General features: G+C 46.0%; 5 protein-coding genes across 13 annotated transcripts; 3 read left to right on the forward strand and 2 right to left on the reverse strand.

Annotated features, from left to right (window-relative positions):
• The first annotated feature begins 1,044 nt into the window (after positions 1–1,044).
• Positions 1,045–3,690, forward strand: zdhhc4 (zinc finger DHHC-type palmitoyltransferase 4). 3 transcript variants are annotated; one of them, XM_062475451.1, is made up of 7 exons: positions 1,045–1,199; positions 1,640–1,770; positions 1,898–1,971; positions 2,108–2,286; positions 2,447–2,572; positions 2,895–3,139; positions 3,279–3,690. In XM_062475451.1, the coding sequence occupies exons 2-7, from the start codon at positions 1,648–1,650 to the stop codon at positions 3,573–3,575; spliced, it is 1,044 nt and encodes a 347-aa protein (XP_062331435.1). In that variant the 5' UTR covers positions 1,045–1,199; positions 1,640–1,647; the 3' UTR covers positions 3,576–3,690. The 3 variants fall into 3 exon arrangements, with proteins under 3 accessions (XP_062331435.1, XP_062331436.1, XP_062331437.1); XM_062475452.1 differs by having other exon boundaries at positions 1,168–1,289; XM_062475453.1 differs by lacking the exon at positions 1,045–1,199 and adding an exon at positions 1,306–1,431.
• A 1,575-nt stretch (positions 3,691–5,265) lies between these two features.
• pgp (phosphoglycolate phosphatase) lies at positions 5,266–7,792 on the forward strand. Of its 2 annotated transcripts, XR_009931911.1 has the most exons (3): positions 5,266–6,159; positions 6,286–6,838; positions 6,869–7,792. XR_009931911.1 is itself a non-coding variant. In XM_062475042.1 (2 exons), exons 1-2 carry the CDS (start codon positions 5,565–5,567, stop codon positions 6,609–6,611), a joined length of 921 nt encoding a protein of 306 aa, XP_062331026.1. In that variant the 5' UTR covers positions 5,266–5,564; the 3' UTR covers positions 6,612–7,792. The 2 variants fall into 2 exon arrangements, 1 of the variants encoding a protein (XP_062331026.1); XM_062475042.1 differs by having other exon boundaries at positions 6,286–7,792.
• Positions 7,793–8,406: 614 nt separating this feature from the next.
• Positions 8,407–12,321, forward strand: bricd5 (BRICHOS domain containing 5). Its single transcript, XM_062475220.1, has 6 exons — positions 8,407–8,491; positions 8,842–8,973; positions 9,137–9,286; positions 9,860–9,967; positions 11,540–11,693; positions 12,110–12,321. The coding sequence occupies exons 1-6, from the start codon at positions 8,438–8,440 to the stop codon at positions 12,202–12,204; spliced, it is 693 nt and encodes a 230-aa protein (XP_062331204.1). The 5' UTR covers positions 8,407–8,437; the 3' UTR covers positions 12,205–12,321.
• A 1,211-nt stretch (positions 12,322–13,532) lies between these two features.
• On the reverse strand, positions 13,533–16,883 carry mlst8 (MTOR associated protein, LST8 homolog (S. cerevisiae)). Of its 6 annotated transcripts, none has more exons than XM_062475218.1 (9): positions 16,787–16,883; positions 16,284–16,439; positions 16,075–16,126; positions 15,839–16,001; positions 15,671–15,746; positions 14,989–15,141; positions 14,768–14,892; positions 14,468–14,631; positions 13,533–14,051 (listed from the first exon to the last, which is right to left on the reverse strand). In XM_062475218.1, exons 2-9 carry the CDS (start codon positions 16,410–16,412, stop codon positions 13,933–13,935), a joined length of 981 nt encoding a protein of 326 aa, XP_062331202.1. In that variant the 5' UTR covers positions 16,413–16,439; positions 16,787–16,883; the 3' UTR covers positions 13,533–13,932. The 6 variants fall into 6 exon arrangements, with proteins under 6 accessions (XP_062331202.1, XP_062331198.1, XP_062331199.1 ...); XM_062475214.1 differs by having other exon boundaries at positions 16,284–16,435; positions 16,709–16,855; XM_062475215.1 differs by having other exon boundaries at positions 16,709–16,851.
• Positions 16,884–16,957: 74 nt separating this feature from the next.
• Positions 16,958–21,338, reverse strand: meiob (meiosis specific with OB-fold). Its single transcript, XM_062475064.1, has 14 exons — positions 21,166–21,338; positions 20,877–20,975; positions 20,622–20,679; positions 20,235–20,366; positions 19,987–20,059; positions 19,684–19,879; positions 19,263–19,363; positions 18,864–18,916; positions 18,686–18,781; positions 18,467–18,559; positions 18,063–18,207; positions 17,643–17,829; positions 17,449–17,535; positions 16,958–17,357 (listed from the first exon to the last, which is right to left on the reverse strand). The coding sequence occupies exons 2-14, from the start codon at positions 20,946–20,948 to the stop codon at positions 17,250–17,252; spliced, it is 1,401 nt and encodes a 466-aa protein (XP_062331048.1). The 5' UTR covers positions 20,949–20,975; positions 21,166–21,338; the 3' UTR covers positions 16,958–17,249.
• Between the last annotated feature and the right edge of the window lie 2,578 nt (positions 21,339–23,916).

A 23,916-nucleotide genomic window follows, 5' to 3' on the forward strand; every position in this document is an offset into this window, starting at 1 on the left:
AGCACATGTCTCAGTAAGGAACCCTCCAGAGCACAGAGCCCTCCTGAATAATTCAACTTGTATTCCAAAACAGACCCTGTTCCCCTCAATCAAACTCTCATCTTACAACGCACCCAAGATGGCTACTCATGTCACTGAGTAACAGAGAGCATGAGATAAAACATTTTCCAGGCTGTTGAGTCCATGGCTAAACCACTCTTTTACTGAGTGGGAAAGGCCTACAGTTCCCATTTCCCATATGGGAATTGCATTAACTGATTCAAATAAAACTTAACAAACTTGCAAGAATGAATTCATATAGCAACCATCACTATCATCAGACAGAAATAGGCTATTTTAGATAGCAGATAATGCAATGTGTTGTGAATGACAGTAATTAGGTAGCAAGTTTAGCCAACCACTGAACATGCACATCAGTCTTTTTGGGAGTGTTTAGCCACTAGTAGACTGTGAATACTCATCATGTAAGCATACCTATAAGCATACCTTATATCATGTACAGTAGTCTTCTACAGTCCAGGTGTTAATAGGCTACTGTACTCCTCTCATCCCGAAGAGCAAGTCCTTCTGTGCTGCGCTACCTTGTGGACACTGTAACATGAGTGCTGGGACTGTTTGAAAATTCAAGCAGGTAAGCCCAGCAACAAGATCCATCGGGTGTATTGAAGACCTGTAGAATGTATCTTACAGACTTTGAGTGGCCGAGTAACAGCACTGGGGAACACACAGGAGAATCTATAACCAGACAGTCATAACGTCTATGTTGCCAAATTAACATATGAAACATTGCTTAGAATAGACTTTGTTGTCATTGTTTCGATGTTCAGTCAGAGGCAATTCTTAGTAAACCTAATTTTTCGTCCCCACTTTGTTTGGAGGCTCGGTGTTTCCGTGATAGGTATTAAGTAGAAGAATATAACTGAAATATTATTCATAATGCGCAAAAACATATTTTCCATAATCTGTGATGCACTAAATTACTAATGTAATTAGTAAATGTAATTAACATGCTTGTTGCACTGTTTATCCCTTTGCATGCTGTACTTCCACTTCCCGCTAGTAGCATTAGCATTGGAATACCCTATCGACTGCCTGCTATGATTAGATAGCAACATGCTAAGGAAGTAAAGCAAAGCAATGCTTCCAGAACAGAATGGGCGAGAATGAGGAAACCGGAAAGGGACTGTGTACAGTTCTTGGTAGGGAGCTACATTTTCAATATACACACTAAATAATGTTATGAAAATTAAAACCTGCCTGAAAGGTCAGAGGCAAGGGTAGCTATTGGGGTGAGAAACAGCAGAACTTTGCCAGCTAAATCGCTGCCAATAGTTATATACAGAGTCGTGTGTACAGTGAAATCATTACCTAGCTAGCATATTAGCTTTTATGATTGTTAATAGCCATAGTGGACACACCTGTTGCTGCCAGGCAGACTTACTAGATTGCAGATTTTACTAGCTTGCTATCTCTGCCAATGTATTTTATTGTGGGAGTTGAATTACAGAACAGTAATTTGATTCGATTGTATCAGTTAGTGCCAGCTAGCACTAACAGTTCTGTCGTTGTTTGTTGACAATTAGCTAGTTAACGTGGTTTAACTGGTGACACGCCGTTCTTTTCTCCACTGACTTTTAAGGTTGACCGATGGATTTTTTAACCCTGTTTGCTATCTACGTTGTGGTGGTGTTGGCGTGCATTGCCCTGGTTTGCAAGTATTCTGGTCAGCAACAAACTCCCTTTGGCTTACTACTCAACTCAGTGACTCGGGTAAAATGATTGCTACTCTGACTTCTGCACTTCTCAGAACTGCCACAGTGTGACGCTGTAATAACGCTGAAGGATACCAAGACCGATAGACTGATTCCAGATTATGCTTCTCCTTTTTGCTTTTCAGGTGTTAACACCTTGGACACCAAAATGGCTCCGGAGGTTTTTTCAAAGGACTTTACACAGGCTGTTTCATCAGCGGTGGGTCTGGCTAAGTCCCCAGCTCACTTGTTTGTGAAGGAGGAGAATAGATTGTGTCATCCTGAATCAGGACTTTACCCTAACACTGGTCAATTCATTTGAGGGCATAGATTGATTTTTGTTTAATCTCCCAAAGGAACAACATGTTTATCTACCTTCACCTGTTGCTGGAAGGGGCTGCCTATACTGAGTTCAGTTATGAGGTGTTTGGCTACTGCAGGGACATGGGCACCACTCTGACCAGCCTGGCTGCACCCTATGTCTTCCTGGTTGTCAAATCCATCTTCTTCTACCTGTGTATCCGGAGAGATCCCGGTAGGTCAACATAAATGTATGAATTCCCACTTCCGCATGAAAATTGACACTTCACCAATCAAATGAATTTCAGTTAGGTTAATCACACTGACATTTAGCAGAGACATTGGATGCAATGAAAAATCTTATCAAACCGCACATCTTCCTGACCCCGTGGTAGGCACGGTGACCAGGAGGAAGCATGCCGTCCAGCTGCAGGTGTACCCGTATGACAGGATGATGTTCCACCCTGGAGTTTCTTGCCCCACCTGCCAGCTGGTCAAGCCAGCCAGATCCAAACACTGTCGTAAGTAGAGCAGACCTGATTCACTGATTCACTGGGCTGACTACTGACCCACATGAATGAATCTGGACTGTGTTTAAAGCTTAAAATGAGTGGCCAATCATCACTTATTGGATCCTGGTGGCTTAGATAACTGTTATTGGCAGGGTTTCCCAGATTCGTTAAGAAGTTCTTAACGCTAAGAGCTTCTTAGGAACGTTCTAAGAACGCTCTAGAACGCTCTTAGAACGCTCCTAAGAAGCTCATAGCGTTAAGAACTTCTTAACGAATCTGGGAAACCCGGCCATTGTCTGTTCTCCCCTGGCCTGTGTTTGTGTGTTTCCAGGAGTGTGTAACAGGTGTGTGCAGCGTTTCGACCACCACTGTGTCTGGGTCAACAACTGTGTTGGGGCCCAGAACACCCGTTACTTCTTGATGTACCTACTGAGCGTGTGCGGCATGGCGGGCTCCATGGCGGTGTTGACGGGGGACATGTTGTTGCAGGCGGTGCTTAGGTCAGGGCTGCTTAGGGCTCACTACCTGGACCAGCAAGGGCAGCATCAGCAGGCAGGGACTGCCTTCATCATACAGGTGAGGAAGAATGGGTGGAAGAGGATTATCTGAGAACTTTGAACGTTTCCTTCAAGTGCGATGACGTAAGACATCAACGAGATGGAGGACCCCAATGTTTAAATACAGGTTCATTATGCATCTCTCCCTCCCTCTCCAGCATCTGTTCCTGACCTTCCCAAGGATTGTCTTCATGCTTGGTTTCCTGGTCTTTGTCTGCTTCCTGCTGGCCAGCTACTTCCTGTTTCACTCATACTTGGCTCTGGTCAACCAGACCTCCAATGAGTGGTACAAGCTCCGAGGTTCTGCCTGCCAGCACTGCCACCCCACTGCGCCTAACCACCTCTGTGGCCCCCCACCAGAACACTCCACAAGGTTCTTCTACAGCAGGGGGGTCGTCAAGAACCTATGGGAGATACTCTCTCCGTTCAGTCCCACTCACAAGAAAAACAATTAAGAAACACCTGAGACTTTCTTAGGACGATTGTTAGATGTTAGTATTGTTTTGTATTTTATAAGATATCGATATTGAGGCATGGGGTGGGTGAATAAAAACTATTTTATTTATTGAATATGTGGAGTTTGTGTATTCCCTGTTTTTGGTGAAAGAAAACAAAAAAGCCTCCTTTGTATGCATATACTGAGTTCATTTATGAGGTGTTTGGCTACTGCAGGGACATGGGTACCACTCTGACCAGCCTGGCTGCACCCTGTGTATCTGGAGAGATCCTGGTAGGTAGACATAAATCAGAATCAGAAAGTGTTTTAATCGCCGTTAAAGTTTGCACAGGAATTTATTTTGGCAAGAAGGTGCATACTTTCAACATATAGGAATAGATCTTAAATAAGTGGTGTAAGTTTAAACAAGTCTAACTATACTAAAGGTTCAAAGTCTAACTAACTAATACTAACAAATACTAAGAGGAAAGGTATGTAAAATAAAATATAAAGTATAAAATAGCTATAATATACAATATATACATACAGAAATACAAATATGGAACATAGTGCAAATATGGCAAGGTGTCATTGTGCAGATAAGTGTTAAAGTCTGTGTGAGCCCTTGGCCTTGTTGAAGAGGCCAGCAGCGGATGGGAAGAAACAGTTTTTGTGGCGTGAGGTTTTGGTCCTGATGGACCGCAGCCCTCTGCCGGAGGGTAGTGGCTGAAACTGAGTGTGTCCAGGGTGGGATGAGTCGGCCACAATGTCCTGTGGGGCAGTATTATTTCTGAAGTCCACAACCATCTCCACTGTCTTAAGAGCATTGAGCTCTAAGTTGTTCTGATGACACCAGGTCACCAGGTTGTTAGCTTCCCACCTATAGTCAGGCTCCCCACCAGAGATGAGCCCAATGAGGGTGGTGTCGTCCACAAACTTTAAGAGTTTGATGGACGGAAGACTGGAGATGCAGCTGTTGGTGTACAGGGAGAAGAGCAGAGGGGAAAGGACGCAGCCCTGAGGAGATCCGGTGCTGATGGACTGGGAGTCAGAGATTTGTGTTCCCAGCTTGACGCACTGCTTCCTGTCAGACAGGAAGTCTGTGATCCACCTGCAGGTGGAGTCAGGCACGTTCAGCTGGGAGAGCTTGTCCTGAAGCAGGGCGGGGATGATGGTGTTGAAGGCAGAGCTGAAGTCCACAAACAGGATCCTGGTGTGGGATGCTGGGGAGTCCAGGTGCTGTAGGGTGAAGTGAAGGGCCATGTTAACCACCTCTATGGCCCCCGACCGGAACACTGCACAAGGTTCTTCTACAGCAGGGGGGTCGTCAAGAACCTATGGGAGATACTCTCTCCGTTCAGTCCCACTCACAAGAAAAACAATTAAGAAACACCTGAGACTCATAGGACGATTGCTAGATTTAAGTATTGTTTTGTATTTTATAAGATATCGATAAGTATTGAGGCATGGGGTGGGTGAATATAAACTTGTATTTATTTATTGAATGTGTGGCGTTTTAGTATTCCCTGTTTTTGGTGAAAGAATACGGAAAAGCCTCGTTGAATTTCAAACTATGGAAAATAAGTTCCTAAAATGACCTACCGGTCCTAAAAATAAGCAGTATTTCAGAAATACTAACCTACGAATGAACATAGGATCAACCTAGATATGAACCCGGAAGAGAGTGAAAATGTCCCTTAAGCCGGTGCGGAAGTATGTCTCTGCCTGGTGACATGTTCCGAGTGATTAGAAGCAGTCAGTGCTAAGGTCAGCACTCGTCTTGCACAACTATACGGCACTAATAATAATCATGCTTTAATCAATGACATATTTGACACGACTAATCATCAGTGCTGCAGAGACGATCGATGCTATTCTAATTGTTGTGAGTATCGACCGATTTTAACATCGTGGGTAGTTTATGCTAACGCTAACAAGTGTAGTAGACCAGCCCATTTTTGGACACTAACTGACAGCCAAGTAGTAGCTAATAGTAGTAGCTTTTTCAATGGCTCTGTCTAAATGCTCCCGCCTGAGCGGTCCACTGATCAAACAACTGCTTGACACCGTGGATAACGTACTCTTTGACTGTGACGGTGTCATCTGGCGAGGAAACCAGGTTGTTCCAGGTGCACCGGACGTAATTAATCTACTCAAGAAAAATGGAAAAGGAGTATATTTCGTCACCAACAACAGCACCAAAACTAGAAAGATGTACGCAGAAAAATTGACACTGATGGGATTCAACGTGACCGAGGATGAAGTCTTCGGGACTGCGTACTGCTCTGCAATGTACCTAAAAAACGTCTGCAAGCTCAATGGAAAAGTGTACCTTGTAGGTAGCAATGCCATGAGACTCGAACTGGAGAAGGTCGGGATCAGTCAGACCGGCGTGGGGCCCGACCCAATATCTGGAGTCCAGATAGACTGGGCCAACGTTCCCCTAGATCCTGATGTGAAAGCAGTGGTGGTGGGCTTTGACGAGCACTTCAGCTATACAAAGCTGAACAGGGCCATGCAGTACCTCAGCAACCCTGCCTGTCTACTGGTAGGAACCAACACGGATACCAGGCTGCCCTTGGAGGGTGGGAAGGCTGTGCCAGGTAGGGGGGCTTCTGTCAGGACCTCATGTTCCCATCGCTTCTGTCAGTGTGCTGTGAAAATTTGACTCAGAGAATCATTATGTGAGTAAACCACAGATGATCATTTCACCCCTTCCTCCCCTCCAGGAACCGGCTGTATCCTGAAGGCAGTAGAAACAGCTGCCCAGCGCCAGGCCCAAACCGTGGGGAAACCCAACCACTTCATGTTCGACTGCGTGGCCCAGCAGTTTAGCCTGGATCGGGACCGCTGTCTGATGGTGGGGGACCGGCTGGACACGGACATCCAGCTGGGCTCCAACTGCGGCATGAAGACCCTGCTCACCCTGACGGGGGTCAGCACCGTGGCCGACGCCCAGGCCCACCTGGAGAGCGGCAGCCAGGAGAGGCAGGGCATGGTGCCTGACTACTATATAGACAGCATCGCCGAGCTCCTCCCAGCTCTACAGGGATAGAGCGCTGTCTCACGGCAGGAAGCTAAGGACCTGAGTGTGGCACAGGAAGAGCCTCCCACCTGTATGGAGACAAGGAGAATGAAGCCCCATTCTCTTCCACTCTCCTTGCATCTCCCTCCAGTGTCCTGGCACCTGCCTTTTCCACCTCTCAGCCACGCCTCAGTCTGGTCACATGGGACTTCCTCTGGATGACCAGTGTGGACAGAGCCGCATATGTGGATCTTAGTGTGGACAGAGCATCATATGTGGATCTTTAGCCTAATGTGTGGCTTCACTATATATATCTATGACTATATCTGTGAATCAACATTTAAGGCTCTGTGTGTTACTGGTGCAAGACTGTAGGTGTAGAACTATTTCAAGACCCTATTCAAGGCTTCAAATTGTCAAACTGTTTAGGATGGTACACACTCAAATGACAGCTATATTAATAACATACTGCATCAATCAAACTAATCACTAATGTAATTTATTGTTGTTTAAAGTTATTTTAGCTATGGATAGATAACTGTACAAATCAACAATCTCCAAACTATATTTTTGAAGAATCGTTGTTAAAGTGTAATCCGAGATTAGACAGAGAAGTTGTGTAAAAGTGGATTGTGCAGACCATACATCCTGTGGTGCAATGGGCCCTCTGATGCAACGTTGCCATGGGGGTGGGCAGGGACAACGTGTGCCAGTTGAGTGTTTTAGATTTTCCAAATGAGTGGTACTCTTTCTAGCCTATTCTCAGTTAAAAGAATGTCTATGGAAATTGTGTTTTAATTACATGTTTGAAGAGCTCTTTAACAATACTTCATCAGGAATAACTGTTTGCTATAATGAAGAAAACCAAGTGTCTGTATCTTTTGTTTTCAGTCTAACCGTTTACATGATATACTGTATTCACCTGCTCAAGTGTACTCTAACATAATGTTAAAACAGCAGTGAATAGCAGGTCATAGTTATGCACAACAATATTCATGTCAGTTGCAATGACTACTTAATATTGTACTGTAATAACAGTTTATTTAACACACAAAGTATAATCCATTATCCATATCTTAATGTCTATCCAGCATGTAATTGTCAACTTGCCATCCACAGTTTTCCTTGGCGCAGACAACAGTATTTACCTTGACTTAAGTTGACAGAAAACACTGAACAAATTAATTAAAATATACTTTTACAATGTCAAAGCTTGCCCTGTCGTTACTAAATGATCTCATGAGCTGATTTCTGTGTTTCATATGAACGTTCTTAAGCGTACAGTTGGTCCTCGAGGGCGCTGAGCTCTCCTCACTCCAGCATGTGACGCAGTCTCCTGTATGACCGCAGCAGGTCGTATAGTCACCTTGGTCTGTCAGCAGCGGAGCATGGCAGCGGCCAGGCCTTCTATCACCACTCCACAGGGATGACAGAGGCTCTCCACAGGGCTGAACATGTCTCTCCTTCCTTAGCCTTTTGTCCATTGTCTGGGCAGGTCCAGTCAGCCAATACGTTTTCAGTCGTCACGTGTGTGTCTGTGTGATGGGGGGGGGGAAGGAGGGAGGAGAGAAACAGAGAGAGGGAGAGAAAAGTTGGCCAGGTGAGCTGCAGAATGGCCCACCTGGATTTATGAGGGGGGAGGCAGGAAGGGCATGGCAAGACGGACACAGGGATTGGGGGGGGACAGGGAAGGAGGGGGAGGGGGGAAAAGGAAAGGGTGGAGAAAGCGTGAGCGAGCAGAGAGCCAGGTGTGTGTCGGAGCATCCGTTTGAGTCAGAGTGCTGGTCATGTCCACAGCCTCATGCAGCTAGCTGAGAGACGGGCGCAGACAGAGGAGCAGAGCCACGCGACACAGGATGGTCAGGTGTTGGGAACGTTCACAAACCGCTTTGGAGGACTCATCATGCACGGTAAGACCTCCCCACTCACCTCAGCTTCTGTAGTCGATCGAAATGATGTTGCAAGAACTCCTAAATGAACGTTGTCTTGTTCTCAAGAAAATTAATTTAGCTTTGGTGTAGTCTTGTTTTGGCTCCTAGGTGAGTTAAAACCTTCAGCCTGATAATGTTGGAGCTGAGCAATAAGTATTATAAAAATATAAATAAATAAAGACCATATATACCATTAGAAATACCAGTCCTACCTTGTGAGTGTGTACTGTTAAACCAGTGAAGGGGAACTTTGAGGATGTTCTTCAGCAAGATGATTAAAGTCATAGTATGTAGACATGAACTATCATGATGTGTGTTGTCTCTGTAAGGATGGATCACCAACTGTGTCACCCCAGTTCCCCCACAAAGCATTCTGGGCCATCGTGTCGGCCACTCTACTGCTGGTGCTCATAGCCCTGAGTCTGACGGGACACTTAGGGCTGTCACAGCAGCACACACAGGTGCACAAAACGAATGCACCTGTACATGAACATAGCTAACACCCACAACTCACACATCTGTACCAGTTCACAAGTAACACACACACATGACCTCTGTGGGTAACATACACACAGCTCACACACATGTACTGTAGAGTGTGTGTTCATGTTCCCTCTGTTCTAGTCTCTCCAGGTCGTCAGGATCACAGCGCCAGATCTGACTGGTTCTCTGGTCAACCAATCAGCTCTGGTGGACCGACAAAACGACCTGGTGACAATCTCTGTGAGCTCACAGAACAACCACACCTCCACCGTGCTCTTTGACATCAAACACGTGAGTGCACTGGGACTGTGTTAGCATTAGCAGGCTATCTATTTTTTAGTATTTATCATTGTGATGGTCTCGTTCTCTCTCTCTCTTTCTCTGCATTGGACGATGTCTTTGACATGGTTGATGAACAAAACGGATCTAGACTGGTTTATTCAATCACTAGCCTGGTTCATTCAATCATTCATACTTACAACTCAGTGCCACAAACAGTGTTTGGTTGATTTAACACAGTGTTAACCCTTGTGTTCTCCTCGGGTCGTTCTGACCCATCAGTCATTGTGACCCACCATCGTATTGCGACAACTTTACCGCATACAAAAACAAAGTGAAGCATTTTCTTTTAACCGTTGGGCTGTCTCAGACCCCCCACATTGCGAAGGTTAAAAGAAAAGTATTTTTATTTGTTTTTGTATTGGGTAAAATTGGGTAAACACAATGATGGTTCGTTATGAACCTTTGGGTCATGTGACCCGAAGGCAGCACGAGGGTTAACTGACGTGAAAGCAGAGCAGTGCTTCAGAGCTATTCTAGGATTATTCTGTTTCCATGTTTGATCTCCAATTGTTTTTTTCCCAGGGTGTGGTCTGCTACAAGCCTGATAACCAGGAGACATGCTTCCTCCGCAACATGGAGAAGTCAGATTATGAAAACATGAATTCTCTCCTCCTGGACTCAACAAAGAAGGTAGAGCAAGTTTCTCACTTGGCATCAACACTTTTGGAAACGTATGCTTATTTGTTTTGAATCTGTTTTGTTCTGGCCTTGACTGAATTAGAACATAGTGCCACCCACGCACACCTGATCGCCAGACTCCTCTCAAAGTCTGCCCTTTTGCACCACTGGTCAGTCATCCTCGTGCTAATGTGTGAACTGGCAAAGGTAGTTACCATGACTGGTGCTTAACCTTCTCCCCAGCCAAGAATCGAGAGAGTGAGCAAGAGTGAGAGAGAAATGAAGACGTTGAGAAAATGAACCAAGCAAGCGTAAAGTCCCTCTCCTCCATGACTGAATTCCTCAGCACATCTGATCCCTCCCAGTCTTCCAAGCCTAACTCTCTCCCTCTCCTGGATCTCCTTACGGGATGGGGGGGGAAGGTGGAGGGGTGACAAGAGCCAGGCCCGGAGGCACAATGGGCACTCTGTCTATCAATCTGTCTGGGGGCTTTCAGGGTTTTAAAGTTGAGCTTTGCTGGTTAAGAAAAGGAGAGCTCCTCTCCCTCACAGTCTAAGATGTGGGGAGGCCCTCTCTGCTCCGCTAATGAATATAGATGGATCTGAAGTCATTGTAAAGACTGGTTTCAGCAGAGCAAGGCTCATGAGGATATTGCAGACCCATATCAGATGCAACCATGTTCACCTCATTGAGGGGCTCTCTCAAGCTGGAATATCAATCATGGTTCATTATTGCGATCTCCATGACCTCATGTTCTCTGTAGTAGAGTACCCAAGTTAAACAAGCCGTTGTCTGACTTCACCCAGCTTGTGATTATGTGTGGACTTCAGTTACATAGATGGCTGTGTGTCAAGTGACGGTGATGTGAGGTTTCTGCCAAAACTGAAAGTGTTTCATAGGTTTTTTTTGTGCAGGACTATGGGGAGTAAAGAAATCACTGGTGAAGTGTTTTGTGCGTGAGGACTTTCTCTCAGAGTGTCAAGTCTCATAGAGCCAGCGTCCTGTGTGTCCTGGCCATTTGCTGATGCTGGTCATTAAGCTGGTCATCTAGATCCAAGCTTTAAACAGATGGCCCTTCTGGTGCGCCCAATCTCTGTGTCCTTCAACACAAAGCTCTTCAGAACGCAGTTCAACGGCAGGTTGTTAGAGGGCCCGGTCGGGCAGAACCACTCTGAAAGTTCTCCCCTATCCGCCCCATCTGCAGTGTAAACGCTGCAATTACTAACAGGCTTTGTGCTAAATGAGAGAGAGAGCGAGAAAGAGAGATTCCATAGCGCCAAAGTCACGACTGCTCCAGTTTCAAGCCAATGACTCATCTCAAACCTCTTTTATACGCATTTGAATAATCATATCTGGGCTCTTTTGATCTTACTTCTTACGATTTCAAAAGGTTTTTGCCATTGCACTGGTTGAACATGACATCACTTTTTCATTTAGTTAGGAGAAAAACTGTTCCCATGCTCACTGATATGAGGGTTGTTCGACAGCTAGGCTAATGATGGTATCCAATGAAAGAGGGATGTTTCATTTCCCCAGACCAGTCTCTCTCCATTAAGAGAGCACTACAGCAGTGATGTGTTACAGGAAAGTCACCTGCTGTTGTCGGGGAACCACACCCAGAGGCAGACTGAGTTCCTGGGGGTGCTGGGGGGCCGGCAGGTGGACCCGTCCTCCCTGGAGCAGCCCTTCCAGGCCCTGTGTCAGAACAGCGCCATCTACTGGACCCGTAGAGCAGACGGTGAGACCACATGCCACCAGGACACCCTGTTCTCAAGTCCACGTGTACCAGATGGAAAACAACCCTTTTAGATTTGACCTAGACCTTACCCGACATCACGTGTTCACAGTAAGTGAGCAGCCTGACCCCTGAGTGAGGCTTTTGGCAATCACTTTTGGCAGTAACATTATCCTCAGTAACTATCTGTACAATCTACTGCTACACTAAGTAGATGGAACACTCATCAGAGACAAAATACTGAGGAAAAAGTCAAGCGGTGTAACACCGCCAGTGCTGTTAAGTATTCTCAGAGAGCAGGTAACACAGCACATCATTTCAACATTTTGGAGGGGTGTTTGTGTTTGGATGGGTGTCTTAACTACTAAACCACCAACTTAGTGATTGTCTCTTCTCTGTCTCTCTCTCTCTCTCTGCAGGCCCAGCGAAACAGAGACTGGTTTACTTCTGCATTGACATCTGTTTCCCAAGCAACATCTGTGTCTCTGTGTGTTTCTACTACCTGCCAGAGTGATCCCCCCCCTCCCCCCATGCTCCTCTCCTCACTAGGAGCAACATTCCATACCAGTTAATATCAGGGAACAATAACCTCCCTCTCATCCCGGCTAAGCCCAAGTGCCAGCTTTCCAAAAAACTCTCAGAAGAGCGAGAACCAGTCTGCCTGCACTTTCCTACTGCCTGCCACATAACCAGCCTGCCAGCACGTCTTCCTCAGTCTTTTCTTCCCTACAGCCCCCTCTTCTTCCCTACTGCCTGTCATATAACCAGCCATCCCGCCCCCTCTCCTTCCTTACTGCCTGTCATATAACCAGCCATCCAGCCCCCTCTCCTTCCTTACTGCCTGTCATATAACCAGCCATCCAGCCCCCTCTCCTTCCTTACTGCCTGTCATATAACCAGCCAGCCAGCCTCCTCTCCTTCCCTACTGCCTGTCATATAACCAGCCAGCCAGCCCCCTCTCCTTCCCTACTGCCTGTCATATAACCAGCCAGCTAGCCCCCTCTCCTTCCCTACTGCCTGTCATATAAACAGCCAGCCAGCCTCCTCTCCTTCCCTACTGCCTGTCATATAACCAGCCAGCCAGCCCCCTCTCCTTTCCTACTGCCTGTCGTATAACCAGCCAGCAAGCCTCCTCTCCTTCGCTTCTGCCTGTCATATAACCAGCCAGCCAGCCTCCTCTCCTTCCCTACTGCCTGTCATATAACCAGCCAGCCATGCCTCCTCTCCTTCCCTACTGCCTGTCACATAACCAGCCAGCCTCCTCTCCTTCCCTACTGCCTGTCATATAACCAGCCAGCCAGCCTCCTCTCCTTCCCTACTGCCTGTCATATAACCAGCCAATTGGTTTGCATCCACCACCGCTAGTCTCTAGTCCTGGCTTTGTTCTGAGAAAGAGGGAGAGTGAAAGACAGAGACCTGGAGAGGAGAGAAGGAAGCAACCTGTCATGTTATCAGCAGAGCCCCCATCATCACTTCCTTCACGTTAATACCTTCCTCTGTGGCAGCGTTTGGAGATTAGGTTCTAAAAGGTTCCGCCTTTTAGCCCGCTTCCATTTCCTGTAACCCACAACTGACGAGTCATTTTGTGTAAGCTCTCTGTGGAGCGTCTGGTCTCTCCAATAAAGGACTGTTGTGTACAACCTGGCGTTCCATATTTCATATCTCTAACGTGGATAGGGGTGACCACTGACCAGGAGTCATACTTTAATGTTTTCCATTCAGAAATTTGATTTCAAAGGAGGCACATAGTCAGTGAGTGAGTATTAGCCATAATAAGTCATTTTAAAGGGGATATAATATATTACACAAAGATAAGATCTTGGTGGGAATACTGTAAAACCACTCTAAAATTGTTGTCTTCCCGATCTTGACATATCTTACACTAACAGAATAGTCAAATATTTGTAAAAAAACATTCAACCTTCAGGTGTTGAAGCATGAGTGAAACTAACTATTAGATTTTACAAACAACGATAAACGCAGGCATGTCCTCAGCCTGGTGAAATCTGGTCCTCAGGATAAATATGAATAAAACCGTCTTAGCCCGCTTTTATGATAAAACATGATCAGTGACTTCAATAGCTTTATGCAGCTGATAGCTGTGAGACTCACACAGACTGACATGGGTCTGGGTTATAATAACCATCCAAACAAGTCTGTTCAGGGGAGACGGTGTGGCGTGGCCAGGCGACCATTCCAGCCCCCCCCCCCGGCTCCTCCAGAGGTTCTCTCCTCCCCCTGCTCAGCCAAGGACGCTGTCGTTGAAGGCGAGACAGACCACGGCCTTCTGGTGTCCGCTGTACTCCCTCTTGATCTCCCCCGTCTCCACACACCACAGGCGGGCCAGATTGTCAGACGAGGCTGGGGGGGGGGGGGGGGAGAGAGAGAGAGAGAGAGAGAGAGAGAGAGAGAGAGAGAGAGAGAGAGAGAGAGAGAGAGAGAGAGAGAGAGAGAGAGAGAGAGAGAGAGAGAGAGAGAGAGAGAGAGAGAGAGAGAGAGAGGGGAGGATGTGGATTAAGAGTCCCTCTTACATTTGTTACAAATTGAGAAGTGTCCGAGGTAACAGAGAGGACCCTATGACAAGACACTGTGTATATTGTAGATATTTACAACTTTTATCAACTGTCAACAAACACGCAGCTATCCAGGAAACCTAACCCGAGGATGACACCTGACCCACTTGACCCACTGTTGATGATATGTCTGCGGGAGCTCTATGGGGGCTTGATCTCAAGGAGTTGCGTAAACACACGAGCCAGGGTCAAGCCAACACTGACCAGTAACGATGTACTGGGAGTCCCCAGAGAAGGCGCAGTCCCACATCCAGCCTCTAGAGGTCTCCCCGGGGTTGTTGCTCTTGATGCTCAGCTCCGTCATCAGGGAGAAGTTGGACGTCCTCCAAATCTTACAGGTCTGGTCGGCAGAGCAGGTGGCGAGCAGGCTGGAGGGTGGAGAGGTGACACCAGTCAATACCCTCAATATCAGCTACTACGTACCACAATTCGGTGCCTGCCTGCGAGGGTTTTACTCTGGGCCCACAATTATGGCCGCGCCGCGAGGCTCGGAGGTGAACTCACGTGGAGTCTGGGCTGAACTTGCAGCGCAGGGAGTAGCGTTTGTGTGCTGGGATCTTCGTCTTGGGGATGAGCTGTGTCACCTCGTCGCCCATCCCCCCGGCCAGGTTCCACACGTAACAGTTTCCCTGGGGAGAGAGAGGCAGGCGTTGGTGTAAACACACACACCTGTTCCCCTACATTCCCCCGCCCCCCACACCCTCTCACACACACAGTGTACTGACCGAGCTGTTGACAGCTGCCATGTAGCTGGCGTCAGGGTCGATGTGGACGGAGTTGATGGAGACCTCTGGCTCTGGGATCAGCTGCTCGTTGTGGTCTGTCTTCAGGTCCCAGATATGGATCACTCCACTCTGGTCGCCCACAATCAGCTCTGCCTGGAAAACACAGAGAAACACCTCAGCTGGAGAGCAGGACGTAGACTTGCGTTACTCACTAGGGTCATCTTAGGTTCACAGGGACCTGTATCTTACGCATTCTTAGAAAGGTTGCCTAAAGTCAATGACTGAGAGGGTGATTTTAGGACTCTGGGAGGAAATGCTGGTGATGCATCTGTAACCGACGTGGTCTTGCTCCTTCAGAGGTATACGGGTCGATGTTCGCCCCTCACTGGGGTCGAACACGCCACCTCTGACTTCCCAAGCATGACCCCTACCAGCTACGCCAACGAAAAGCTAGCTATTCGTTGACGCGGGTGGCCTGTTTACATACTTGAGGAGTGAGTTTAAACCGATACACACCGGCTACACATCTGCTAGGTTTGCTCATTCAGAGAGCTATAGCTCCCTCTAGAGGTGAAGGACTTATACATTTCATGCATCTTAAATGGTTCTTTTTCCAGTGCCTAAGAGATCATTTAACCCGACACCAGTTCTCCTCCAAGCGTGGAGACGAGGCACTGCATACCTGGTTAGGGTGCAGACACACACAGTTGATGGGAGCATTGACTTGGAAGATCCTCTGGCACTGGAGGTTCCTTGACCTGGGAGACAGAGCAGGGGTCAGCTGGGGAGGAGGACCATTCAAAGAAGTCTTTACACACACACACACACACACACAAAAACACACACGTACCTGAGGTCCCAGATGCGGGCCATGCAGTCCTCCCCTCCTGTGTACATCCATCGCCCGTCTTCGTGGAAGCCGACTGAGGTGATATTCTTGCTGACGCCGTCGTAGTTTATGACAGGGTTAGGGTTGTTGGAGTTCAGGTCGTACATGCGGATGTGCTGATAACCTGCAACAGAAGACTGTTGAGGACAGTTGTAATCACGATGATGATAAGGGGATATTGGCTGTTTGTAACAAACCTGCAGCGGCAATCATACTGCGGTCAGGGGTAACTTCAAGGGAATTTACTTGCTGGAGATTTGTTAAGAGAAGCCGTGTCACACAGGTATGCAGCTATGGCATCTATTATGTTACTGTAATCAATGACGTAATGTGAAAGGATCTGTCACAGTCAATAGTATGACTGCATTCAAAAGAAGTCAAGTAACACTCAAGTAATAAAGGATACGGAGTCCTGGTGCTGCACGGTGCGGGTGCAGATGCCGCTGTGGGCCTGCCAGAATCGGACTGTGTGGTCATATCCCGCCGTGGCAAGGATGACTGGATCGCTGCCCACCGTACCCTGGTTCACATTCATGCTTGACTGCTGTCAATGCAAACCTACCTTCAAAACAGCACACACTAATGACATCGTATTGTTCACACTATGGGAACAGAAACATAACAGAAAAACAAGATCTAGCAATCTAATATGCAGACAGGCAGCTAACGATTATGATTTACATGTTGGCAGGAAAGAAGCATTTACAAATGTACGTGTCAATAAAACCAACTAGACAGAGATAACGTACTAGCTAGTTAGCTAGCTTGAGCCATTTTTTGCAAGCGAGCAGTGCATTGCACGAGTTCAAAGCCAATGTCTGGTCATCTCACCTCCAATATGCGGTGTTAAATCACGTTGTAAAAGTAAATAATGGAGAAAGTCTGACATGAGAAAATGTACCAGCCAACCTTGTGTTTATTGTAGAAACAGTCGTACGCTGTCTTAATTGTTCCTCCCTGCGACAAGAAATGCAGTTATGGTTCCTACTCCCCACCGTTAGTGAACTCAGTGTAGTGTAGGTAGATCGGACGGCATTGAGACTTCCTTCTGTTAAAAATGTATGACACTTGTTTGAAAAATACATTAAATAAATATTTTAATAAAAACTTAATATTTTACAATACATACGCAATATAGTATTCAATTCATGCATACATTTCATGCATAAAATAATATGAACAGAAATAAAAATACAGAAAATTATAAATGCTGACATTTTCAGCAAGTCTTCTCAAAACAGCATTTCAAATATGTGTACTGTCCTTTATGAGTTACTATTAGTCACTGAGATACTAGCCATCAATCTATAGACCCAACACACATGACACAACTAGACCAAACTGGACTAGACACAGACTGGGCTGGTAACAGTTACTGCAGGCCTGCAGCCAGGCTCTGCTTGACCTCCCCAGGATCAGCCAGAGAACAGGCCAGCACACTCCCTTTGACACCATTCCTGGACTTAGGAGATGGAAGGATCTGGAAGAACATATATTTGTTATGTTATCTACATTTAGTCTTTGAAAAAGATCATATAAATTGCAATAGTTGAGTTCTCCTTTTTAAACACCTTCAGGTAGATCTTGCATCTCTCCAAGAGGAACCTCCACTTCAAGGCCGTTCGCTCGTCATCAGTTAAACTGGCAAACTCCTCAGGCTGCAACCGGACATAAACAAAAGACATGCCATTCTGTCTGCGAGTGAACACAAACCTCAGAACACAGTCGTTCTGTGTCCTCTGTATTGACCATGACCCTGACTCACGGTGCAGCCCAGGGTCTTCTCTGCGGCAGTGCTGTTGAGGTAGCAGGACTGCAGGGTTCCAGTGTGGTCAGTCACATCAACCAGCAGGTCAAACCCTGTGGTGATGCTCAGCGGTTGGCCCCCTGCTGGACAGGATGGGTTATTGCAGCTCTGCAGGTCCTCACTGACCTGGTACCTGCACTTGGAACTGATGTCATCCACACACAAACACACACACACACATATACACACAGGCATATTTACACAGATGTATACACATATAAGCGCAGATACCTATAGGGTTTTCACCATTCGGTTTGCTGAAACCATTGTCAGGGTGTTCAGTTCACATCTATGATTTATCATTTCAGATCTGGATGAAATGTAACAGACAGATACTTCTTCTGTCTCGGTGTGTCACTGTTGCCCTGAGATACCCACCACCTGCTCCTAATGACCCTGGACACAGAGGAGTCCAGGTCCAGCTTGGAGATGAAGCTGTAGGTGATCCCACAGAAGCCCTCTGGGTTCTCCTGGGCTCTCAGCTTCAGCTCACTGACTGTGTATACGTCACTGATGGACTCCACTGGACAGTGGGCCACAAATCCACACGTTTCAATATCAAGCAACATGTCATATATTTATAGTTAAATAATTGAATAAGGCTTGACTGGCCCTTAGGGCAGGAGGCCCTTTCTTGAGCTAGGCCCTCTTATTGTGCAAGCACACTCCTGCTAATCTATGGCAGAGGCTACTGGCATTTAAAGCCATGCCAGTGATGAACGAGCCATGAATCCTGCAATCCGAGCAATGAACACTGTAAGTTAGTCTTCCCTGAGACCCACCAAGAACATCTCCTGGCCTGACTTCTTCCTCCAGAGCCCCAGAGTCAGACAGCTCCTTAGCATAGCTGAACAGCAGGCTGGCCTCCTTAGTGTCTGGCGGAACACAGCAAAGTGGACAGGCTGTTAGACTGCGTCCATAACAGGAACTCAGGTAACCAGGCTGCCCTGGCTGACAGCCTGCAGGTGTTAACCTCAGATGGCCTGGTCCCTGATCCTCACCAGGGTTGACGGTGACGATGGTTTTGGAGTTGACCGTGGCTGCCATGCAGTTCCGGAAGCTGTCGAAACCGACACGTGCGTCTGAGACGAAGAGCACTTCAGAGAGGGAGAGGCAGTCAGTGATGTTACTTTCGGGGATTTTCCAAGTCCCAGAGTATACAGGGTCACTAGTTTCTACCTGTCTCTCTGGGCAGCAAGCGCTGCACCAGCTGTATGGCCTCCCTATCCCAGCTGTGTGTGTGTGGGGGGGGGGGGGGGGGGGTCAAGTGGGACGAGCAGAAGGAAATAATTAAAATAAAGTAAGATCAGGCAGAAGAACAGACATATAAGAACAGGCCGAACATTAAATACACCTGGGTTCCAGCGCCAGGCAACTAATATAATAACATGACATGTACAGTACCAGTCAAAAGTTTGGACACACTTTCCCATTCAATTGAAAGGGAAAATGTGTCCAAACTTTTGACTGGTACTGTATATAGGTGGCTACTTCTAAGACAAGTGCCACCAGAGATCGTTAATTCTGCTTACATTCAGCATTGTACTTCATAATAATAAAGAGATCCGCCATTCTCACCAGACCAAGGAGAAGGAGGGGACGCAGTCGTCAAACAGCTTCACCTCCAACCTCTGTCCCTTGCGACCGTCTGACGTGGTGAAAAACTTTGGCTCTCCAATCTGGAAGGGTGAGAGAGAGCGCAGAAGTACTATTCCCTCTACTGTACAGTAGGTCCTTCCTGTAATATTTGCGATACACTGCCAAAAATGTGCTTGTTGGAGTGAGAAGCTCCACATATCGCATGGAACTCCAGCCATTATCTCTGGTCCAAGGGTAGATGTGCTGGTTCTATATTTGTTCTATCGCTTTGGATAAAAAAAAAAACATGAAATAAAATTAGGACCCCTACACCCTCACATTCTCCTGTCACGGAGAAGGCCCGAGATTACCCGACCACGGTAACCACGGTAACCACGGTAACCGTGGTACCCGCTCTTACGGATCTCACGGCGGCCAGGATGTTGATGACGCTCCCGTCCAGACTCTGTCCGTTGGCCACGATGTCCCCCAGGGAGTAGAAGTCTCTGGGGTCCTTCACAGGCAGGTGCAGCAGCGGCAGCAGCTGCTCTATGGCCTCCGTGTCGGCGCAGAGAGTCACCCGGGAGTGAGCCTCTGTCACCAGCAGCCTGTAGAAACTGACCACACAGGTCAGGTGGTTATGTCCCCCAGAGGTGGCACAGTGTGACGTTAAAGCTTGGGGTGTTTTTAGCAAGACAGTCTCTCGGCAAGGTACTCTCCTTACCTTGGAGTAGAAGGGCAGAATCTATCCTCCTTGTCAGGATCTTTAGTAGCAACTAGAGGATTTTCAATTATGACTGTTTAGGATGGAAGACATGATGTTATGCTGTGTACAGTACAGGATTCAGTATATGCATGAACTGAATGGTAATGGGTGTTGTGATACGACATGGGTAATGTGATATATCTCTTTTTATTTTTTATTCAAAGATGTAATTGGATTTGTTGAAACATGCATATAGTTATACTGACCACAGTCTCCAATACTGAAGCTGCCAGAGAGACTGTTGATGTAGCCTTCGCCACCCCATGACGTCACATTGATGAAGTAATCGACAGAGTCTTTGACGGTGAAGCCAAAAGTGAATCTGTCAAAGCCAATATCTAATGCACACAAATAGAAAAGTTACATATTCATTCAGAGAACTAGGGTAGTTCACAAAGTTATCAGCAGAGGGTGGTAGTCAGCAAGTCAAGAAACATTCAGATGTGTGTCAAGAGAATAAACAGGGTAGTCTTTAGTAGGTTTTTGGTTTCTGTGTAAATCTGATGAGTGGAGATGTGGAGGACAATCCATTTATAATCCATTTCTACATTGCCTATCATTTCTAGTTATCCGTGAAAATGTGTCATCTCTACTTTTTCTGTCTGGGAAGCTTTTGACGTCAGTTTTTCCAATAATTACACCAGCAACTCTCTGAAAAACAGACAAAGATATCAAAATCAAGCTTAGATCACAGGAAGCAATTTCAATATTGATTGACAACTCTACAGCACGGCCCCATGGCCTTTTTACTGATGGTACTATTTGGAGCTGCAATGTGCTTTTATTTTGGTTCTACTTGCTTAAAAACTGGTAAACACTTTAAACTGTGGCAAGTGTGTTTGGCTCACCGGATGTAAAGTGTTTGGATGCAACTCCGAAATAGCAACAAAACTTTGAGCGGCGAGTGCGTTGTAAGACATCTCGGTGATTTCAATGTCCTGTTAGACCTATGTTAGTATTGGCAGAAGATAAACATGACTGCAGTTGTATCAATATTAAGTCACAGCTGAGGTTTTAATAAAAATACTGTTGGCTTCCAAGCGACGTTACTGTATATTAGAGCTAACTAGTTAGCAACAGTTCAGTAGGCTAGCTACAGCAAGGAAGATGTTAAATAATACTAGTACAGTAACCTACCTGTTCTTTAAAGGATGTGACAATGGGGTGACTTGGGGTGAAATAAACGGGTTCAGTAATTAGAGTAGGTTCTAGTTAGCAGTGTCACAGAACATTTATAAACACTTTGTGGACTAATAAGAGTTAACTCTTATTACCAAATGGTTATCTGAAACCAGACGGCCTCTGACAGGTGCTCAGATTCCAGCTAGCGTAGGATGTTCGCGGCAAACGCCAGCCGCTCGAGCATCCACGCCGAGAGGCACTCTTGACCCCGTCCATGATTGACAGGAGTAGCGAGGAGAAAATGTGTCTGTTTCATATAGCCTACCTAAATGACCCTCCAAATTCACTGTTTCATATGGCCTACTTAATTGACCCTCCACCAAATTTACTGGGTCCGGTGTCTTATCATATTAGGATTAGCTCTATATTTTTGTTTCTTATACTTTATTAACAGGCCAACATATGGACAACTATTTCATGTAATGACCTTATGTAATGTCTTACCTCTCAAAGCATGAGTTCATGGTCTTGCCAATTATAGCCAGTTCAGACAGTGAGTAACCTATACTCTGCTATTGTAATACATTCATCACCTCAGTACAGCATGCCAACAGGCAGCTGAACAAACATGGAAGACAAATGGTAACAATATATCTAACTTACTAACATTGGAAGGCTTAGACTACTACACCTGCATTCTAGTTTGAGAACATCAAAGTAGTAGGAACTGGCAAAGGCCAACCGTTCTGGAGCCATGATGTTCTCAGTGTTTCCCTTCACAGAAAAACAGAAGTGGGCCTCAGGCAAAGATATAGTCCCATCTGAGGGTTAAGGCCTAATGATCCAGCCTGCCTGCTACCTGTCAGGTAGGATGTGCTTGTGTGTGTATGTGCAGGTGTATGTGTGTGTGTGTACAGGTGTGCGTGCGGGTGTGTCTGTGGGAGATATGACAGTATCCTCCCTCCCTCGCTCTGCCAGATGCCCTAAGCTGCTTTGATACCTTAAGCCTGAGTTGACATGTGATACAGTGTGTTACACAGCTGAATGCATATCAAAAGGTGTAACCAAAAACTTCATTCAGGTTTTGTCAGTCAGGCTCTGTATGGATACGGTAATCCCTGGTTGTGTTATGAGGTAAGAATCCTGGCTGTGTTGATTTTAGGAAACTCCTTTTCATTCTGATGAAGATTGTATGGTAGAAACATGTTCAGCACTGTTTATCCCCTAAACGATATGCCACTAAATTAAAGGCTTTTCAATGGAATTTAGACTTTGCTATGCTTCTTTCTGACAACAATATCTGTGTAGTATTTAAACAGCATGAATCGCATGTACTAAAGTGAACTGTGCGGTACACGCTCAAGGTACGTGTACAGTATCAATGATTGACAAATAGAAGATTATTTTATATACGAGATCTAATGATTTATCAATACAACCATGGGTATTTTACATCCTAATGTAATGTCATGGTGTTTACATGTGACCTGGTAGGACAAACCCATTTATCATTTGGCCAGACATTCAAAACACAAATTACAAATTCTAATTTCATTACTTATAACCAAACCCAATTTGTTATTCATTAGTTCCTTCAGAACCCCTCATTGATCACAAACCATGAAAATGACATGAAATAAATCAAGCAAAGTCTGGTTTTGGTTGCATGCATGGTTTATACTCTACGTCACATGACTCTCTAAGAACCAAGCAGGGACATACATTAAAACGTACAGGGTCACTGATGGAATGTGCTGTGATTGGGTGGCCATGAGGTCGGCCCCCATGAGTCCACAGCAGGGAGGGCCTGTGTGGTCTGGCGACCTCTGAACTATCAATCAACCGCGTTGCACATCTCTTTCTCCCAAAGGACAGCCATGTCACACATCTCCCTACGGCATCTAAGGCAGATTTCTCCACAGAGATCAGAACACTTGACCAGGACATAGTGATGCATGTTTATGTTCAGGTCATGTTAGAGATCTCCCTCCATGCTGTTGTACTGAGTGACAAAGCGTGTCAGGTGGTTGGGCGGTCCACAAACATGTCCCCACCCTTTGGTGCATTGTTGGTCACAGCTATTGCGAATTCACACTTGTTTTTTTTTTGTTGTTGTTATTTTTTACATGTATATGGTGTAGGGTGATACCTGTGTTATGACAGGAGAATAGAAACAAGTAGAAAGTAGGTTAATTCTTTTCTAATTTGAATGGAGGCCAGCAACAAATATGGTTGTGATTTGCAATTCAAGAACTATGCAAAGGAGCTACATTCTCAGGTGCTAGGTTACAGGTGGAACAAAGAGTTTGAACCCTTACACACTCACGCACACACTCACACATACAGACACTCACACACACACACAAATAGCCTATGCATGCACAACCACACTCACACACACCAATAACAATAGGACTACTGTTTGGAATGAGACCAGAATTACTGTGCTGCATTGTAATTGAATACGAGCATTGCAAGTTGCTATTGGTATCAAATTGAAGCAATCAGAATCATTCTATTTAATCAGATAAATACATTCTAACGTACTTTACTGTTTGGACATTTAAGCATGAAAACAGCAACCGCAGTATATATGGAAAGCGAGTGGAAGACATCAAACTAGTTTGTGCATTGTGTAATCATGTTTCCACCAGTGTGTGTTATGCATGGATAAATGTGTGTGTGTGTGTTTCTGTGTCGTGTGTGTCCAGCCGAGCGCCCGGATAGAACAATGCCCTCAGTCTGTTTTCCATCACGTCCAGGAAA

This window comes from Osmerus eperlanus, chromosome 12 (genome assembly GCF_963692335.1).
Source record: "Osmerus eperlanus chromosome 12, fOsmEpe2.1, whole genome shotgun sequence".
Classification (NCBI taxonomy): Eukaryota; Metazoa; Chordata; class Actinopteri; order Osmeriformes; family Osmeridae; genus Osmerus; species Osmerus eperlanus.

Coding starts and splice junctions, on each gene's coding strand:
- mlst8 (XM_062475218.1), bottom strand. CDS start 16,412: ATGAATGTGAACCAGGGTACGGTGGGCAGCGATCCAGTCATCCTTGCC. Junction 14,632..14,767: donor AAGTTCAGCCCAGACTCCAC/GTGAGTTCACCT, acceptor TCCACCCTCCAG/CCTGCTCGCCACCTGCTCTG. Junction 14,052..14,467: donor CTCCCAGTACATCGTTACTG/GTCAGTGTTGGC, acceptor CCCCCCCCCCAG/CCTCGTCTGACAATCTGGCC.
- zdhhc4 (XM_062475451.1), top strand. CDS start 1,648: ATGGATTTTTTAACCCTGTTTGCTATCTACGTTGTGGTGGTGTTGGCG. Junction 1,972..2,107: donor CACAGGCTGTTTCATCAGCG/GTGGGTCTGGCT, acceptor AATCTCCCAAAG/GAACAACATGTTTATCTACC. Junction 3,140..3,278: donor GGACTGCCTTCATCATACAG/GTGAGGAAGAAT, acceptor CTCCCTCTCCAG/CATCTGTTCCTGACCTTCCC.
- meiob (XM_062475064.1), bottom strand. CDS start 20,948: ATGTCTTACAACGCACTCGCCGCTCAAAGTTTTGTTGCTATTTCGGAG. Junction 20,367..20,621: donor AAGCTTCCCAGACAGAAAAA/GTAGAGATGACA, acceptor TGTGTGCATTAG/ATATTGGCTTTGACAGATTC. Junction 17,358..17,448: donor GATGCAAGATCTACCTGAAG/GTGTTTAAAAAG, acceptor ATGTTCTTCCAG/ATCCTTCCATCTCCTAAGTC.
- bricd5 (XM_062475220.1), top strand. CDS start 8,438: ATGGTCAGGTGTTGGGAACGTTCACAAACCGCTTTGGAGGACTCATCA. Junction 8,974..9,136: donor TGTCACAGCAGCACACACAG/GTGCACAAAACG, acceptor CCTCTGTTCTAG/TCTCTCCAGGTCGTCAGGAT. Junction 11,694..12,109: donor CTGGACCCGTAGAGCAGACG/GTGAGACCACAT, acceptor CTCTCTCTGCAG/GCCCAGCGAAACAGAGACTG.
- pgp (XM_062475042.1), top strand. CDS start 5,565: ATGGCTCTGTCTAAATGCTCCCGCCTGAGCGGTCCACTGATCAAACAA. Junction 6,160..6,285: donor GGGTGGGAAGGCTGTGCCAG/GTAGGGGGGCTT, acceptor CCTCCCCTCCAG/GAACCGGCTGTATCCTGAAG.